This window comes from Sus scrofa, chromosome 2 (genome assembly GCF_054392235.1).
Source record: "Sus scrofa isolate SSC_HxYL_T2T_F1_AM1 chromosome 2, Sscrofa_HxYL_maternal_Yorkshire_Landrace_v2.0, whole genome shotgun sequence".
NCBI lineage: Eukaryota > Metazoa > Chordata > Mammalia > Artiodactyla > Suidae > Sus > Sus scrofa.
Window position 1 is genome coordinate 113,076,080 of NC_139384.1, and position 19,696 is coordinate 113,095,775.

General features: G+C 39.8%; 2 protein-coding genes across 5 annotated transcripts in view; one reads left to right on the forward strand and one right to left on the reverse strand.

Moving 5' to 3' along the window:
* Positions 1–19,696, forward strand: part of LOC146405651 (uncharacterized) — a 467,211-nt gene that overhangs the window by 40,088 nt on the left and 407,427 nt on the right. The gene's annotated exons all lie outside the window — the stretch shown is intronic.
* The window catches only part of ELL2 (elongation factor for RNA polymerase II 2), a 72,408-nt gene that overhangs the window by 9,225 nt on the left and 43,487 nt on the right, over positions 1–19,696 (reverse strand). For 2 of the 4 annotated variants that reach the window (XR_014838391.1, XM_003123796.6), the window contains exons 4-9: positions 19,223–19,386; positions 11,699–11,958; positions 8,075–8,199; positions 7,833–7,920; positions 4,474–5,041; positions 1,323–1,389 (exon numbers count right to left, since the gene is read on the reverse strand). Coding sequence is in view for 1 of the 4 variants with exons in the window: in XM_003123796.6 (XP_003123844.2) it covers positions 1,323–1,389; positions 4,474–5,041; positions 7,833–7,920; positions 8,075–8,199; positions 11,699–11,958; positions 19,223–19,386 (1,272 nt within the window). In the remaining 3 variants the exon portion in view is untranslated. Of the gene's footprint in view, positions 1–1,322; positions 3,108–3,747; positions 5,042–7,832; positions 7,921–8,074; positions 8,200–11,698; positions 11,959–19,222; positions 19,387–19,696 lie in introns of those variants that run through there. The other 2 variants (XR_014838393.1, XR_014838392.1) reach the window with 2 other exon arrangements.

The window sequence follows — 19,696 nt, forward strand, 5'->3', positions numbered from 1 at the left end:
CAGCAACACCGTGAATCCATAGGGGAAAGGTTAGAATTATTTTTCAGTCTTCCCACATGATTCTGTCCTATGGGATAAGGATATATACTATTATACATATATTAAAAAAGGAATCCAAAATTTGTCGCAAGAGGATGAGAGGACAGTACTGCAGTTGTTATTTGAGGGAGCCAACTTTTACAAGACTTTTAAGGAAAAACATCGGTACAGGTGAACCCCCACATCAGTGGAGCCAGGCACTGCCCCCCATCCATCACTTCCTGGGCCAGCTTTTCCAAACTCTCGCATGGAACTCTAAAGCCATTTACTATCCTAGATCGAGAGAGTACTTACCATAGTTTCTTGGGTTCCTTTTAGATAAGAAAGAGATGATAACAAGCAGTACGGTTTCATGCTATATCATTCATTCCCCAGTAAGTATAGCTTTTACCACTACAGTTAAGCAAAAGTAACACAATTTAAGTATAAAATATTCCCTACTCTGGAAATGAACATTTCATGGGACATGGAGCTCTAAACCACATAAACTTTGTCCACCCTGAGATGTTACTAATAAAAAATGTTCACACAGCTCAGATTCCATTTTCCAGTCTACATTCAAGCTACTGGCACATTTGTTTATTTTCAAAGCTTTCTCTAGTCAAATCTGTTTGCTCTTTCACTCTCCATTTTTCCAAGCTCTTGCAACTTAATTATTTTCTTCTTATAGAAACCCTTAAGTCTGTAAGAAAAGCTAGAATTATGTGTTCAAGTTATAATTTCTGAGATAACCATTTACAAAAAAGTCCCCAGCTCAGCATTTAGTACCTCACTGTTGTCGTAAGAAAAACATTATAACCAGTATTAAAGTGAAATGATCAAATTTTACTGCTCTCTCAAAATTAATTTGAGGACAAAGCTTTATTTAAATAAAAAATCCATCTATCTCTACTGTGTATTAACTGCAGGGGTTTAAGCACTTTATCAGTAATAAACTGTCCCTTTGGGGGGCCTGAGACTGTGCATTGATGGACTGTCAGCTTTGAAGAGTCAGATCCCTGAGCTCTTCCATAATCAGATGCTTGGCCTGGCCCCAGAACAAAGGACAGGCTTCTCTGTACTTAAAGGCCACCAAGCAGAGCTCAGAGCAGAGGGAGGCACAACCTGCTCAAGCTGACAAGGGTGGACTGGGGACAAGCAAGCTTAATGGCAGTCTTTCCATTGCAGGGGTGGCCCTAGGACTCTATTTCTGGATCTCTTCTGATTTGCAAATTATGGGAAAAGAATTTGAAAACTTTCCAAAATTAAACAGTTCCCTCCAATGAGCAGACATCTGAACTTACATCAAATAATCCGGGAGTTCAATTGTTGAAGAAGGCTCGGTGGAGGCAGTGCAACCCTCTTTAACTCCTACGAAGAAAAAAAATTCAAGCGTTCACCAAACAGTATGGTTACAAAATGCCTATAATTCTAAAATAGATCAGAAACATCTGGAACACTTTTCCTCAAATTCTATTCTTCCATCTCAATAAGCAACAGTGAGCAAGGAATACAATTGAACACGAACAATAGAGGCCCTATGACCAGAGCCAGCAGAACCGAAGCCAGGCATTGAAAGCACCCTGGCTACTGCAGTGTCTGCACAATAAAGGAATTCCATCTTAACCCAAGGTCAATCTTCTATTCTTTCAACAACAGTTGTGGCATCTGCCCAGCAATTCAAAGACTGTGGTGGCAGATGCAGCCAGACAATGGGAGATACAAACTTTACATCAACATCTACTTTTCATAGGATTTGAACAAGGCAGATGAGATAATGAAGTCAGGTAGCAGACTGCTTCGATCACTGTATTTTTACTGCTATTCTTTTTGTATGCAGACAGTGGAACGGCGCAGGAAATTTTCCCATTGGTGTGAAGTAATTTAAAATAAGTTATTAGTGAACACCGATTGCTGATTTACATTCCTCTAATCTCTAGCCCTTATAAGACTATGTCGATTTGTTAAGAGGACAAAATAAACAGAAAAAGAGCCAATCACTCAGGGCTGTGCCGTGATAGTGTGTAAAATCCCTCAGGGTTCCATGTGTACCATTTCCAGAGAGTATGGTTTGACTTTTTATTAGGGCAATTTTTTATCATTCAAGGTAGAATTAAACTAATAATTCAAACCCTAACCCTGCCTGTTGGCAAAACATACATGTTCAATATAAAACAGGAGTGAGAATTTAATAATTTCTCGGTTTAATATTTTAAAGGATAAAGTACACTAAACAAATTATGCAGAGTCTGTGGGCTTATTGTGTATTTGATTCAGGCTTAGGTTAAAGGGCTTGTTTTTACAACTGCATGAGTCTTAAAGGAAAAGGCATCAAGTACATATCACCTGGGTTCTCCTTTGCCACAAACACCAGACAAATTCCAACAGATGCAGAGGATGTGGGTCTGACTCTATCCTCAGTTTGTGATACTCTTGATTGGCTTTGAAAGGAACTATATCCTCAGCGAGGGATGCAGAGACTAAGGCTTCCAACTCTGAGAAGACTCAAACCCTGCTATGGGTCTCTAGATTCTGGGATCCAGTCCTCCCAGCACCAGACTCTGACAGGCTTACCATCTTGATGGTGGAAAGTGTAGAGAGTGGGGCATACCCAGGAGCCTGGCTTACTAACTCTGCACAGGAAGTATTATTACATCTTGCCTTTTCCTGATCTGGCAGATTCCAGTCTGACAGTGTTTGAGAGAAAAAGCTTACACTTACCTCTTGGGCCACTATATGCTATCATGCTGATCTAAATATTTCAACAGATAAGCTCTGACATGCAGTTTACTCAATCTAGGTCAATAAAGGCATCATACTATTCCATAATCAAAGCTTCTCTCCTATGGTAAAAATGATCAGTTAAATCTAGGGATTACAGACTTGCAGTATTATGGGCAAATTATAGAAAGATAATATTCCTCAAACTCTAAATGTTACAGTACTTTTTCTAAAGTTTTACTTTCCTGGGGATATTTTACCTTAGCTATGCTAGGTTTAAAACTGGCAGCAATGAGGGAGTTCCCGTCGTGGCTGAGGGGTTAAGGAACCGGATTAGCATCCATGAGGATGCGGGTTCAATCCCTGGCCTCACTCAGTGGGTTAAGGATCCGGCGTTGCCATGAGCTGTGATGTAGGTTGAAGATGAGGCTCAAATCCCTCGTTGCTGTGGTTCTGGCATAGGCTGGCATCTACAGCTCTGATTGGACCCCTAGCCTGGGAATATCCATATGCCCCAGGTGCAGCCCTAAAAAGACAAAATAAATAAATAAATAAAATAGGCAGCAATGCTAAATGATGGGCTTGGATCTTCTATACGCTGGTATGCAAGACATTAAGTTTTAGAGGAGAATATGTATATGTTTTATGCAAAAAATCTAATTGTGTCTAGATCACTACATATCAGGTAAGTAGTCTTTCTATGATTAGCTTTTCTTCAGAGGTGAACCATTACTTTATGCTTCTTTGGGTTTTTATTTTTATTTTATTTTTTGTTTTTTGGGCCACACCCATGCCATATGGAGGTTCCTAGGCTAGGGGTCCAATCAGAGCTATAGCTGCCAGCCTACACCACAGCCGCAGCAAGGCAGGATCTGAGCCGTGTCTGTGACCCACACCACAGCTCATGGCAACGCCAGATACTGAACCCACTGAGTGAGGCCAGGGATCGAACCCGTAACCTCATGGTTCCTAGTTGGACTCATTTCCGATGCGCCACGACAGGAACACCTGCTTCTTTGGGTTTTTAGATATTTGGCTTTTAAAGCTTCCAAAAGTGCTTGAAGTGGTTAAATTTATTAATAACAACTGATGTTAGTTTACTAAAAGTGTTCTCAAAATTGAAGAAGAAGAAAAAAAAACCCCAGGCCCTATCAAGCTGATCAAGCTCTATCAAGCCTTGCTCAAGACAAACTGTTTTCACTCTGAATGAAGATGATGTTATCGGTCTGCGTACGTAACTTTACCTTCCTTGTTTTATAAAGAATTTGACATTTCCCCTGTGCTATTATTAATTAAAGCAGAGTTGACCTGGTTTCTTTGGCAAAGAAGGAAATGAGTATTTTTATTGCTAATTGTGTGTCTGGTTAAATCAGTTCAAGAATGGCACATAATAGGTCATGTTGAGGTTGCACAGTACTGTGACAGCTCTCGAAAAGACCAACAAAATCCACCTCTAAAAGGGGGTCTCTGGAGGACAGCAGGGTCATTTTCAAATGTCACCATCTTATTAACAAAATACAGAAACCATGTTTAGTAGCTGGCTGAAAAGGGACAGAAAATGACTGCTGTAAAATGCAAGAAAAAAATTGCTCAAAGGCATAATACTAAGGAAGGTCATTTGATTAAAAAAAAAAGCGTCACTAATTATAAACAGCATAATCTCACACTCATGATAGTCCTCTGCTCTTCCTGTTCATTTAACCCAGCTAGTTGGTTTTTACAAATGTAAAATACCTTCATTGGAATCTGGACTGGAATTGTTCAGCTTGGCAATTTCCTCTTCTCTTTTAAGGTCTTCTTCCTTTTCCTCAATCATTTCAATGTCATGCTTTTTTATTTGGTCCTTTTCCTTGTGTTTTTTAGACTTCTTCTTGGACTTTTTGTGAGACGAATGGTTTTCTTCCAAAGGCTTTGGACACTTTAGTAGAACTGAACCAGGGGGTAAGGTTTCCAGAGAAGTCCTAGAGGTATATTTGTCTTGCTGGTCCTCATAGATCCTACCGTTTTGACTAAAACTGTCAACAGGTAGGTCTTGAGTCCCCCGGCCTTCTGGAGTGCTAGGGGAATTGGAGTTAGAATTTACAGTCTGAGGAGGATTGGAGACAGGCAGGTGGGTTGAAGGCAGCGGTGGAGGGGTGGGGATGGCAGCGGCTGCAGGGGGCGTCGGGGGGCCTGCAGCAGATTTTTCACTGGAGGGATTCAAATGACCATTTAATGTTGGTGGCACTCTATTTGTCAGGTGAGATATTCGAGCTTTTTTATTCATTAAAGGATCAATGAAATCTGAATCTAAAAGCCGTTTCTGAGGGGGAAAAAACAGGGGGAAAAAATGAGCCAATTTGTACTAAAATTCAATACATGTGTCACTTGTTATTCTATGAACAACTGAGTGATCTTATTCATACTTAAATTTATAACCAATTTAAATTCACCACCGGTGTTGCAGTGACCATTCTCCAAGCTTAAGCACAAAAGATCTACAATAAGTTTTCACATCTACTGTAAAAAAAGCACAACCTGGCAGATATATATTTCTTGGAGTACTTATAATTTTGGATCATATGGCTCCACCCTAAGTTCCTTGAGAGATTTGGCCAATTTATGTGGATTATACCATAGAGGGTATGTTCAACACAGGTGGCCTCCTTCCTCTGCTGGCCACAACTGACCTAGTTATATTCAGTGAGAGGAGGAAGCAGTTTGTACCATTGTTGGTTGACAGAACCAATGAGGGTAGGTACAGAGCGATAAGACTACACTCGTTTAATCTCTTCTAATGTGCTAAGATGCTCCTATTAAGAATATTTTGTCTGCAATTTATTATTTTACTTAAGATGAGAACAACAAGCACCTTCAGAATAATTTCTCTACATATTGCTATCATTGCTGAAATACTGTCCATTTTTCCCCCTTAAATATCTCTCTTCACTGGATTAGAAGATAAGTCACTAACTAGCCCATAACAATGATATAGAATTACTGCTTCAAAATTTCTTTAAAATCATGCTAATATTATCCTAGTCCAGTAACAACAATAACAGTATTTAAAATGAAAAGGAAAATCAGATAGTTGAAAAGTACAAAGCATACATCTAATGTTATAATGTGGCTTAAACTTCAGCTTGAAAGAAAATAATAATCACATTAATTTATTCTGTTTTCAATTTAGCGCCATTGATCTCATGCTCAGTATATAATTAGAGTATAAGTAGCTTTATAGTAGTTGGCATTTGAGGTTTCTATAGAGAACATACATGCAGGGCCAGAATTGCTTTTATTTTGTTCCTCCTCTATTCCTCACAATAGGTTTCTAACATTTTCTGACATGTGAATAGCCTTTTTGCCCAGGGCATGCTTACTGTTCTCCAAACATCTGTCTCGCCTTCCTAAGCCTTAGGAGGGGGGTCCAGTGAGAGGAACACTCTGTCAGCAGCACTAGGATAGAGAGGGCTGTCTCACTGCCAGTTCCAAAGACCTGAGAGAGTTCAAGGCGGCCTGAGAACCATGTGGGCTTCAATTCTTTTATTGCCAAGGGTCTCCCCACCATGTTTCAACTGAATCTTCTGGGGGAAATCCTAAGCTGGAATGGAGTCTAACTGGAATATTCTGGTTGGTTTCTAATCAAAAAGGGCTTTAAGAAAATAGACACGAACGGAAGTTTCTGTCTTGGCACAGTGGAAGCAAATCTGACTAGGAACCATGAGGTTGCAGGTTCGATCCCTGGCCTCGCTCAGTGGGTTAAGGATCTGGCATTGCTGTGGCTGGGCAGCTGTAGCTCCAATTTGACCCCTAGCCTGGGAGCCTCAATATGCCTCCCAGTGCAGCCCTAAAAAGTGCAAAAAACAAAAACATGAAAATGGCAGAATTTTAATTTGCTTATTTAAAAAACACCTTCCCCCAAGAATATTTTCCTAGAATGTGCTTCACAAAAATTTAAGTATCTTCAATTTTCTATGTAATCTAAGACCTGATAAATCTTCCAGTTAGGATTGAGTAGAAAAGTAATTAATCTTGTAACAAAATGTAAACTTTAAGAATTTGAGAAGTTCCTAGAGTTCCCATCATGGCACAGCAGAAACGAATCCAACTAGAAACCATGAGGTTGCAGGTTCAATCCCTGGCCTTGCTCAGTGGGTTGAGGATCTGGTGTTGCCATGAGCTGTGGCATAGGTCGCAGACCTGGCTCGGATCTGGCATTGCTGTGGCTGTGGCATAGGCCAGCAGCAACCGCTCCAATTAGACCCCTAGCCTGGGAACTTCCAAATGCTGTGGGTGCAGCCCTAAAAGACAAAAGACAATTAAACAAACAAACAAAAAATTTAAGAAGTTCCTGTTGTGGCTCAGTGGGTTAAGAACCCAACTAATATCCATGAGGATGTGGGTTTGATCCCTGATGTTACTCAGTGGGTTAAAGGATCCAGCATTGCTGTGAGCTATGGTGGAGGCTGCAGATGTGGCTCGGATATGGTGCTGCTGTGGCTGTGTCTGCGGCCAGCAGCTGCAGCTTTGATTCAACCCCTTGCCCAGGAACTTCTATATGCTGTGGGTGTGGCTCTTAAAAACAAAACAAAACAAAACAAAAAGAATTTAAAAGGTAGGGAGTCCCATCGTGGCACAGCAGAAACGAATCCGACTAGGAACCATGAAGTTGCAGGTTCGATACCTGGCCTTGTTCAGTGGGTTAAGGATCCAGCGTTGCCCTGAGCTGTGGTGTATGTAGGTCACAGACAGGGCTTGGATCTGGTGCTGCTGTGGCTTTGGTGTAGGCCAGAAGCTGTAGCTCCAATTAGACCCCTAGCCTGGGAACCTCCATATGCCATGGGTGTGTCTCTGAAAAGAAAAGAGACAAAAAAAATAAAAAAATAAAAAAAAAGAAGGTAGACATTAAGTACTTTGACAAATAGTGCTATATAGTAGAAAAGAGTTCTGGGCTGTGAGCTGGGACCTGAATTCTAGAGCGAGCTTTGCCATGACCTTGGGTGGGGAAGCTGTGCAGCTTTTTTGGGTCTCATTTCTCTCATGTATAAATCAGACAACCTAAATAAGATGAGCCCCACAGTCCATTTCTATGATTATATAATTCTATGAAATACCTGAGGAGAAGATGCAGAGTCTCTGCTAGAACAAACAGGAGATTCTGAACGGCTGGTGCTGGCAGCATTCTGAGATGAATTTAGTTTTCTGCAAAGGGCACACATGTTCCAGTTAGGGAGACAATTTTCAAATGTTCATGACAAAGCCTACCCTTCGTTTTTCCTAAATCAACACTAAAATAACAGTAACTTAAATAATTACTTATTTGCATAATTTTTAAAGGGAAAAAGTAAGAGCTTACCTGGAGAGCACTGACTCTAATGACCGTCTGTCTATTTCATTGTATCCAGGCCAGTCTCTCTGAAGCTCTTTAAAAACATAATCCTTTAATGTGTATGAAAGGTCCTTGGGATTCAGATTGGCTACCTGGTACATGGTGTAAAAACAGAACATAGATCTTTTTACTACTTCCTAATATAAAAAAAGGCAAACTTTTAGATTTTTACTGAAAATAACTATACTAGTTGGCCCCATGGGACTTCTAGTTTTGCACATGCCAGGTCTCAGTATCAATGTACATTATACAAAAAGCGGAATAAGAGTTTTTTTAAAAAAATCAATTTTTTTCTAGCCAAAGGAATCCAAAAAAGTTTTGTTAACAACTTGATTATTTATTTCTGGCCCTTAACTCCATTACTTTTGAGTCACAGTACAAGTCATTGATCACTTGTATTAAGTACAAACCAAACAATGCTCATATGTTGGTTTACAAACTGTCCCTTCAGTAATCAACAGAAAGTATCTCCATAAATAGTATCAATTCTGATAACCATGTCTATCATTTTCTTGGCTTGCTAGCTTGCTCCTGATAGCTTCCAGTTCTCCTGAAGAACTACTTTTTCAAAATCGTTGAAATGCCCTCAAACCAATAAAGGTAAACAGAAACATGCACAGATTCGAGGGCCAAACTAAGTCATTTTCAAGGCTGGCAGAAATGTATTCTTGTCAGTTCCTACTGAAATGGTCTTTTTAATGACTTACACTTCTTTCTGTGTCTTTTAAAAGTACTATCAAATATAATAGGATAGTTAATGCTTTTTTCACAGCTCAGCTGAATACTATCATTAATGGTGATATGAAGTAGAAAATGATAGGCTTATCTTAGAAGTCTAATTTGTAAATAAATTAACATGAGGTACAACCAGATTTCTCAAAGTGGAATACAATGATCTTAGAATTTCTATTACGCTAGCTCCTAATTTACAACACCAGCTCCAGGTGTCCTTTGAACCTTAGACCCTGTATATAATGATCTACTGAATGAATATCCATCTCCATTTAGATATGTCTAGTAGACCTTTTCTAAACAGAATGTATTTAAGACAGGATTCCTGATACCCCTCCATATACTCCTTTCTTTTCTATCCTTCTCCATCTCAGTCAATGGCTCAATATCCATTCAGTTGCTCTATTCAGTTAGTTTGGGGTGAAGCCCAGAAACTGGCATTTTTTAAAAGCTCCCTAAGGGATTCTTTTTTTTTTTTTTTTTTTTTTTTTGTCTTTTTGCTATTTCTTGGGCCGCTCCCGCGGCATATGGAGGTTCCCAAGCTAGGGGTCGAATCGGAGCTATAGCCACAGGCCTACGCCAGAGCCACAGCAACATGGGATCCGAGCTGCGTCTGCAACCTCCACCACAGCTCACGGCAACGCCGGATCGTTAACCCACTGAGCAAGGGCAGGGACCGAACCCGCAACCTCATGGTTCCTAGTCGGATTCGTTAACTACTGTGCCACGACAGGAACTCCCCTAAGGGATTCTAATAGGCAGTTGGGATGAGACTATGCTCTGGAGTCTACCAAATAATCAACAGTAATGACACTCATGTCCCACTTCCTCAGGAATTAAGGACACATTTAAAAATTATGTCTATACACATATTCATGACATGACTACTGACATATATCAGCAGTAGCCTCTGTGTGAACTGCCTCTGCCATCATCTTGCCCTCTCATTCTCTAACCTAGAAGGTAATTTACAACCTTTCTGGAGATTCAGTCATCAGATATTTTGTAACTTGAAACTTGGACCTCCCCGTTACCCCCAAATAAAAAACTGAACACACCCATCCACACCCTCATCCTCATTCATTCATCCTGTCTCTTAGGCTCTTTAAAGCTGCTATGTGACATATGGATTTAAATTAAGTATTTCTAAAAAGTGCTCAAATGACTTAATAAGATCCTTGAGACTGCCCCAGATGCCTTGGGGATTGATTAACCCAGAACTAGAGATTATGGTTTTACACTGCCATGACATTTGGCATCATGTCTTGAATATAAGAGAAAATAGATGAAAAGATAGACTTAAAAATATTATTCTTTGAATAATAGATGAAAACCTGCTGGTTTATTTATTTACTTTTAATGATGAAATTTAAGAACAATTTTGGAAATGTTACTGCTTTAGAAAAAATAAAGTGGACTACCATTTATAGTGGATTTAAATACTAATCAAATTTACAACCCAAAGTCGTTCTGAAAAATACAGAAAGTTACACTCTGACAAACTGCTGACTTTAACAAAATAATGACCTACTTATATACTTAAGCTTGTGATTATAAGGTGGGTGATCAGAGCTAATACTTTATGCATTCATACCCTTTAATGAAGACAGGTGACTGATTTTAACATACTCAATGGTAGAAAAAGGCAGAGTATTACAGGCAAAAAAAGAGCATGCAGGGAAAGACACATTCAACACTCTTTAGTAGGTAAAAATACACTAGCTTATACCAACTAAAGTCCAATTAAAAAAACACTATAACTTCACCTACATAAACCAATAAAAATTACAGCAATAGTTTAGGTAATTCAAGACTAAAAGCAGACAATAAAAACTTGTTTACATTGTTTTATTTATTTTATTTTTGCTTTTTACGGCTGCACCTGAGGCATATGGAGGTTCTCAGGCTAGGGGTCAAATTGGAGCTACAGCTGTTGGCCTACCCCACAGCCACAGCAATGCAGGATCTGAGCTGCGTCTGTGACCTATACCACAGCTCACGGCAACTCCAGATCCTTAACCCACTGAGTGAGGCGAGGGATCGAACCCACAACCTAATGGTTCCCAGTCAGATTTGTTTCCCCTGCACCATGATGGGAACTCCTTGTTTACTTTTAAAAATGGAATTTCAGGGTAAAATTTATTTAAGCCAAATAATGATAATGACTAATGACTCTTTTTTTCAAGAAGCCTTTAACTTATAAAACCTAGCATAAATGTCTACATTTCAGTTAGCTTTTTTTTTTTTTTTTTTTTGTCTTTTTATTGTTGCCATTTCTTGGGCCGCTCCCGCGGCATATGGAGGTTCCCAGGCTAGGGGTCCAATCGGAGCTGTAGCCACCGGCCTACGCCAGAGCCACAGCAACGCGGGATCCAAGCCGCGTCTGCAACCTACACCACAGCTCACAGCAATGCCGGATTGTTAACCCACTATGCAAGGGCAGGGACCAAACCCGCAACCTCATGGTTCCTAGTCGTATTCGTTCACCACTGTGCCACGATGGGAACTCCTCAGTTAGCTTTTTTATTTATTTATTTATTTTTTTGCCAAGCCCAGGGCATGTAGAAGTTCCTAGGCCAGGGATTGAATCCATGCCACAGCTGTAACAAGAGCCACAGCAGTGACAATGCTGGATCCTTAACCCCCAAGCCATGAAGGAACTCCATTTCAGTTAGTTTTTAATTAAATGTGTAAAAGAACATGATTTAACTTAATAGTCGGGAGTTATATTTCATATACCATCCATCAAAAGGATCCTGAAATTTCTCTACCTCAATAATAATGATAACAGCAAGCCCTTCTTAAATGAACTCCCCAATATGAAGGTAAGAGGAGCGAACTCTCTCTAGTTGTCCTCACCTGTTGCAGAATTGCTCCGAGGGAGTTCTTGTCTTTCTGATTGACACCATCTTTCTGTAGTCGAGCCAGCAGCTCAGGTTTCTTGTAGGCCTTCAGTGCCAGTAAGTGAATCACCCTGTCCCTATATGGCCGCTGAGAAACACTGCTGCTGCCGTGTGTCTTTCGAATTGTATTTGCAGGGTTCATGGGGGTTGACCTTTTCCTCTCAGGCACTGCATCTGAAACAGCTTGAGGTGCTTTCCGAATTTGCACTCTTTTCCCTAAAGTCCAGTAGAAATGACATTGTTTCAAATTTGTGGGTAATAAGATAATGAGCATCTCAATTTCCATAACTCTGATTTAGGTAACTCTTCGTTTCTAGAAGGAATAAAGTCCTCATATTTCAGTTTTTACTTATAAAAGATATGCAAAAGAAAGCATTCTGAATAAACAGTCTAAAATATGGATTTGGATTTTTTTTTTTTTTTGGTTTACAGGGCCACGGGTGCACAGGGGATCCCAGGCTAGGGGTCATATTGGAGCTACAGCTGCTGGCCTACGCCATAGCCACAGCAATGTGGGATCCTTTACCCACTAAGCAGGGGCAGGGATCGAAAACCCACATGCTCATGGATACCAGTCAGGTTTGTTACCACTGAGCCACAACAGGAACTCCTGGACTTGGAATTTTTGATGGATTCATTTACTGGAATAAATATGCATTATGGAAGTATTTTAGCCAGTTAACTACACATGGATAAATTAGTGACATACACCATAGCAACACACTGGAAATTTTAAGGTTGTAGGCACTTGATATTAAATGGAAATAATTTCCATGCTCACCTGTACTATTTACAGAAATCTACATACTGTATGTCATTTCTTTGGCAGACATGAATACTGCAATCCTGTGAAATGTGAGAAATACCTATCTCACTAAGGACACATTCTTGATTTTTAGTCATTATCTTAATTTCACAGATTCAGAATCCACAAAGAGGGGAGTCAGGCATAATTTGGGGTCAACATCCTCCAGAGTATCCACGAATGATTCTTCTTCAACAGACCATAACAAACTTTAGGAGTCAAAAAGCAAAAATAAATAAACAAAACCAAGCAAGCAACGATACAATCTCAGAGGGCCAGAGAAGCAGATCTCTCCTCTGCAGTACTGAGGCTATACAGGTGAGTTAGAGGAATGGAAAGTGCATTTCTGCACAAGTCAGGGCCATTCAGTTTCTCTGCTGAAACTTAACAATGATAAGTATTTGGCAAGTGATTATTTCTAGAAAATACTGTGGGCTGTAGTGACCTGCCTACTGTGTGGATGTGTGAAGCCATCAGGACAAGGCCGGCCACTGACAACACCTGGTACCCATTCCTTTCTGAAGAAACAGAAATTGAAATGAAACTGTATTAGACCCTTACTTTATGATTTCTGAGGTGGAATCTCATAGTTTATTACTGAAGCCTCCAACTCTATGCCCACTGGTTAAAGAGGGGGAAGAATTGGTAATGACATACATTGATGAGCAACTGCATCAGGGAGAAGACTAGCCACTAGAAACAACGGATAAGTAAGAGCAGTCTCTTAAGTACTGGGGTCTTGGGTGAAAAGAGCTTTAATGGGGCAGGAACTTTATTGAATGGTAGAGTTCTGCCCATGCTGGGTTCCTGAGGCCTGGCCAGAGGAGCTGTTTGTTTGATACAATCCTACCTAGGGTAAAGGAGAAAGCATGATCTCCCTGGCTCTAATATTTCTTTACCGTCTAGTCTTAACCAAACCAATTCTAAATATCAGATCAAAATACTGGACAGTAAAGGAACTCAACATTAAAGGATCACTGCCCAGTGGTAAGAAATGCTATTAAGTTACAATTAGAGTTTTGGAGATAGATTTAGATCTGTATTTTTCTTCATTTGGAGACTACTATTTAGATCAAGGTCAGTTGGGCAGGGAACTAATATTTAATTTGCACCAGTTATGGGGTGGAGGGGGGCACTGTGTTAAGTCTCACAGTAACCTGATGAGGTAGGCAGGCCTTGGTCCCATTTCACAGATGAGCAAACTAAGGTTTCAGTGGGAGAAGTTCAAATGGCAAAGTGCTCACTTAGCATATGGAAGTTCTTCAATTAATACCCAAGTTTTCCTACTTGTTCTTTGTTGGAAAGGTTTTATGAACAAATGCCTAATGACTGCCTTTGCTTCATGTTAGGCGGTAAGCTTCCTGTAGGCAGGGTTGTGGCTGTTTTGTCTATCAGCAGATCTCAAACCAGATTTTGATGACTCACAAAATGAATGACGAGCAAAGCAAAGTGTCAAAGTGAATGACAGCAAGAGAACAGGCAGACGGCAGGAGCAGAATCAGGGTGGCCTGTCCTGTATTTTCCCACATCCCCAGGCTGCCAGAGTCTGGAGACATATTGAAATGTGTCTAACGTGGCGAAGGCAAACCTTCCAATCTACCACTTCTTAGTTGCAATGGTGGTTAGCAGACAGTACTATTCCTGGAAATTTTAATAGCAATTTGTGGAAAGAAAGAATAGAGTTAGGGTCACAAAAGTTTAGGAAACGCTAAAATTTCATACTCCCTTTCTCCTTGAAACCTGTTTAACTGCCACTTCTCCAAACTAAACTGACTATGGAGGCCTCCCCAACACCCTTCTCTGGGGAGGGGGATGGGCAGAGAATGGTTTTTAGCTAAGCTCATACACATCATGCCTAGCCATTTATAGGTCGCAGACACAGCTCGAATCTCACATTGCTGTAGCTGTGGCACAGGCTGGCAGCTACAGCTCCGATTTGACCCCCTAGCCTGGGAACTTCTATATGCTGTGGGTGTGGCCCTAAAAAAAAAAAAAAAAAAGGGAAAGCAGTATTACCACTATGTCCCAGGCTGCCCTACCTCTTCTGTAGGTCTTACCACCTCTGATCCTCCATTTTAGGAGAGTACTAGGTCTCCAGAATTCACTTCTCCCTGAAGCGGACATAGGACAGACAAATAAGGGAGCTCACCTTGCTCTTAAGAGGGTCTAAGTATGATATATGACAGGAAATTAGATATGGTCAAGGATATGATAGTGCTGGAGTCTTATTGGGGCCTAATGCTGAGCTGTTATCAGTCCATGAATCTTCTGGCCCCAAACTCTTACTTCATCTTTACCTCATTTTAAACAGCCAGTTATTCTTTCAAATGATGAGAAGAATCCAGCCACACTGGGCCACAGAATTTTATGCAAAGGTGACTTGCTCCCTGCCTCCCCATCAATTTGTGCCTATTCAACCAGGAAAGAGTCCTCTGGTTTAAGGTAAGGAAGGGTATAAATGAAGAAAACACAAGTGCCATAAACAGAGAACTGAGATGCTAAAGGGAAAAAAAAGTAGAGCAGGAAAATGTCAAGTTCAAAGTGGGCAGAAGAAAAGCTTTATTTTTATTTTTTTACATTTGCTTTAGAAAAGCCCTTTTAATAAAACCCTTGGGAGAATCTAATTCTCTTCCCAGACCCAACTGCTAATCAATTCCCTGGACTCCCTTTATAAACAGCAGCAGTGGGTCCGACAGAGTTGGGTAATCTGGGACTATATCTGAACCATTGTTTCATAACAAGAAGCTAGAAGGAGTCCTCTTCTAGCTTCTTCATCTAACATGCAATGGTAAAAGTACTTAACCTTCCATCTAATGGCTCTGGTGAATAATCTGAAAGGCAGATATTAAAACAGACCATCAGAAAGAGAGTAGGGACCACAGCGGTCTTCGGCAGTTGTTTTTCTGTTCTCTGAAACCTAACCAGAAACCCTGGCAACTCTGACCTGAGAGTTTAAAAACACTGGCAGGACCTTGATGATGGTGTGACTCTGTCATGGTTAAGTACATAATCCGCTGCGGTGGAATCCATTTCCACTATTTAGCATTTGTGATCAAAAGGCTTACTATCAAAACATATATATACAAAAGTCACAGAATGTTAGAACGACAAAGGACCTTAGATGTTATCTAAATTCAAAGACATTTAATATTTGAGAAAATTAAGGTCTCCAGATATTAAATGATTTGTTCCAGGTCACTTAAACATGTACTAACTCATCAAAGATAAGGATGATGGGGCAGTTGGAAAACTGGAAAAAGGAGCCTAGAAATGAGGTTGATTGGGTTATTTTATATACCTGCATAGATATTAGCATGTTTACAAATTTGCAATTCATTTAATTTCTAGAAGTCAGTGAACAGATTTAGGATACTGGTAAACTAGAAGTGATTTTTTTTTTTAAACAAAGGGAAAGGATTATAACACAACAGTGCTCATCATTGATATAAATGGCATGACTAGAAGTGGAAACATTACTGAAGAATAACAATGTTTTCTAGGTTAAAGCTTCTCCTGACCCTCTCCAGGAAAAATACTCTTTTTTCTTTTTTTTTTTCCCAGCCCACTAGAGGGTTGCAGAAGCTCACACTTCTGGGTGCCTAGGCTGGTTAACCCCTAGGTGCACAGTCTTCCTTCCCTTAAACTGGGCTTGTGCCCTAACTCAACTGTCAGGGGCCTGGCATTATGCCACCACAACCCCACAGTGAGACTATCATTATTCCCATTTGTCCTCCACCCAGGCTGCTGTTATTAAAAGAAACTTTGTTCTGCAGGGGCTTGTAGGCTGGCAAAGGGGAGCTTTTGGTATCATTTTATGTGATACATTCAATTATGAATGAAAGAGATATCTCCTATTATGAAAAAAACAACTTGTTAATGAGGCCAAATTTATATTATCTGCCATTTGCTGATACCAGCAACATGATATGTAGGAGAGGTAGTCATAACCTACCTCTTAGGATAACTGTGAGATTTAGGTAAGTAATGACATGTAAAGTGCTAACTAGTGCCTTATGCCCAGAAAACACTCAGTAAGTGCTGAGTAATATTAGTTTTAAAGGGTGATTGACTAACATTTTAAAGAACCGAATGAGTCAGTTTTGAGAACTGAAAAAAGTAGGATACAAATTGAGCTGCCTAGAAAGAAACACGGTAAAGGCCTGGCAGTGGATAAAGTTGAAAGAAAAAAGATCAAAACATGCCATAACAAGAGCAAAAAATAAAATAAAAAAATAAAAATAAAAAACAAACAGCAGAAAAGCCAGTCAGGATATTTAGTCTTTTGCTCTACTGTATTCAGAACTGATCAGACCTTTCTTAAGAGTGGCATATGCAGTTCTGAATGCTGAGGTGAAGAACTGGAGGCAGTCCAGAGGAGAGCAATAAAAATAATTAAAGGGTTGGGATACAGGCCATATTAAGAAAAGTTAAAAGGAGCTGGGGTTATTTGACCTACAGAATAAAAGGATGAGGAGGTTAACGACAAGATTTAAGACGAGACAAGAACACTGTGCTGTGATGTGCATAGCCCAGGGCACTAAGGACATAGCACAGAGAAGGCTCAACAGAGCTCTTGGCTGGCAGTGGCAGAGATGACTGCAGGGCTCTTCAAGGGACACATATGTATGCTGATCTTCTTTTTATTTTTGTTTTTTTTTGCTTTTTAGGGCTGCACTTACCGCATATGGAAGTTCCCAGGCGAGGGGTCAAATCAGAGCTGCAGTTGCCAGCCTGCACCACAGCAACAGCAACGCGGGAACTGAGCTGTGTCTGCAACCTACACCACAGTTCATGGCAATGCTGGATCCTTAACCCACTGAGCGAGGCCAGGGATTGAACCCACATCCTCGTGCATAATATTCGGGTTTGTGACCCACTGAGCCATAATGGGAACTCCCTGTGTGCTCTTCTTAAAAAGGGTAGATGTAATCTGGTTCAGATTTAAATTTAGATAACCTCAAATTCTACATAGTCACTCATATATAATAATATACTATATATACAATATATATATATAAATTATTTGTAGTGCCAATAAGGAACCCTGCGAATTCTACAATTCCCATACCATTAGGGAATTTATGTATGGCCTCTGTGATACTGGGTATTGTTGAGAAGTGTGTCGTAAGCTGCAAATGAACTGTACCAATCTTAGCAAACAAAAACTCATGAACATAGGGGACACCCAAGGGTCTTTTAATGGAAAAGTATGGTGATCATCACTGATTTTCAAACTTGGGAATAAATCAGGGTAATAGTTTTCAACTGGTTATACTGAGTGGAAAAAAACATCATTTTGATGCCTTGAGTCTTCTACTTCTTTGTCAAACACACCAATTTGTCTCACTGTTTATAAACCGGTGGTATTGCACAGAGTTAAAAAAACACTCTCAAAGCAACAGGGACAGCAAGTTCCTAACTTGCACTTAAATTTAAGATCTTGCACATTTTAGAAACAACTGGAAGTCTAGCCTAGTAAAGTTAAATTAAGTTACTTGTGAGAAGAAAGAATAAAGAAAGGAGGTTGGAAGTTGTTACTTCATTCAGCAGGAAGGAGAAGATGAAAAATCTCATTGGTAGAAATTTACTGGGCAGGGAACTGGCCCTGTGGGTACAAATACCTGGGGAAGCCATGAATTGTTGTTAAACCAAACTAAATGTATCTAAGCTAAGCACCAAGTCCCAGGAGCAATGGCTCTGTTCCAAAGAAATACTTATTAAAGATACTTGTGGAGCTTCTCAAAGATGAATATATCGTAGCTGGGCCAGCAATGGGAAAATACAGAAGTAGGATTATACCAAACCATGAAAAGATGTTGATTAAAGGATCTGGTTATTCAAGACACCGTTTTTGTGAGCACTTAAGATTTCAAATTAATATCCTTTCATCATTTACTATCCAGTGACTTGTATTATTAAACTGACCAAAGCCTCACCAGTAGTTCATTCTCACTCTGGATAATTCTATTAGTGTTAATAGTCACTGTGAATGCCTCTTTAAAATTGGCAGGGTCACTGCTCATAAAAGAGAGATCATTTTGGCTGGTCTGGTCTTACTTCCCTTCGATCTGATGGGGATTTGAGTGAGCTGATGATAAAGATGATGGTGGTGGGGCAGAGTCTTAATTAATGGATAGATGAGGATCCGTAACAGAGATGACATCACAGCTGAGGTACCAAAGAGGCATCACCCTAATAGTTTGCTATAAGCACATTTTATACTTTTGCAATAAAAATTCCTTGTTGTGCAAAGATCCTTTGAAATTCTACTAATAGAAAACTCACAGGTTCTACTAATAGATTTTACCAGAAAAATAACACTACAGAAGTGCAATATGAGAACCATACTGTCCACCACTGAAATTATATCATCCAGTAGCAAAGAAAACACTATGGTACCACTATTACAATCTCACATAGTAAAGTAACTTGACCAGATCCCAGTAATGTTAAGTAATAAATAGGCAACAGAGGATTCAGGATTTATGAAATAAGTAAAACTTTTCAATCTGTTTAGTTTATCAGCAGTATGAAAAGAACAAACGGCTTTTGACCATGATTTTCAAAATGTTCTGAAAACTAATTTCTGTGCTTTAAGTTAATATTACCGATATTTACCTACAGTGATCTTGAATTATTCCAACCAATGAGCAAGAAGAAGATATCTATACAAACCTACATATGGTCCACCAGGTTTGATAACTTTTGTGCTTCGGTTGCGGGATTCCTCCTCTGCCTGGGTCATTCTTTCTCGTGTCATTTGATACGAGTCATTTGTTGCACACACTGTAATTTTATCTTGTATAAATCCCAGGCAATTGAGCTGGGAAGCTCCAGAGCTGTTAAGTAAGATGGTGGCTTATTAGAGATGTCCCCTCATTTGCACAATAAAGGCAAGCAAGAATTGTATAATCCTAAAATCAGCAGCTTTAACAACTTTGCAATTCAGAATAACTAATATTACAAGTAAATTTTAAATAAGTAAAGCTTATTTAAAAATTTTTGTGTTTCCCTTCTTCATTTCATGTCACGTGTTTTTGCTTTTCCATATTCTAGATAGAATGGGTGAAATGAGCTCTCAGAGACCAGATCCATGAAATTTTGGGAAAAAAAAAAAAATCATTATTTGCAATGAAGACCAAAATCTTA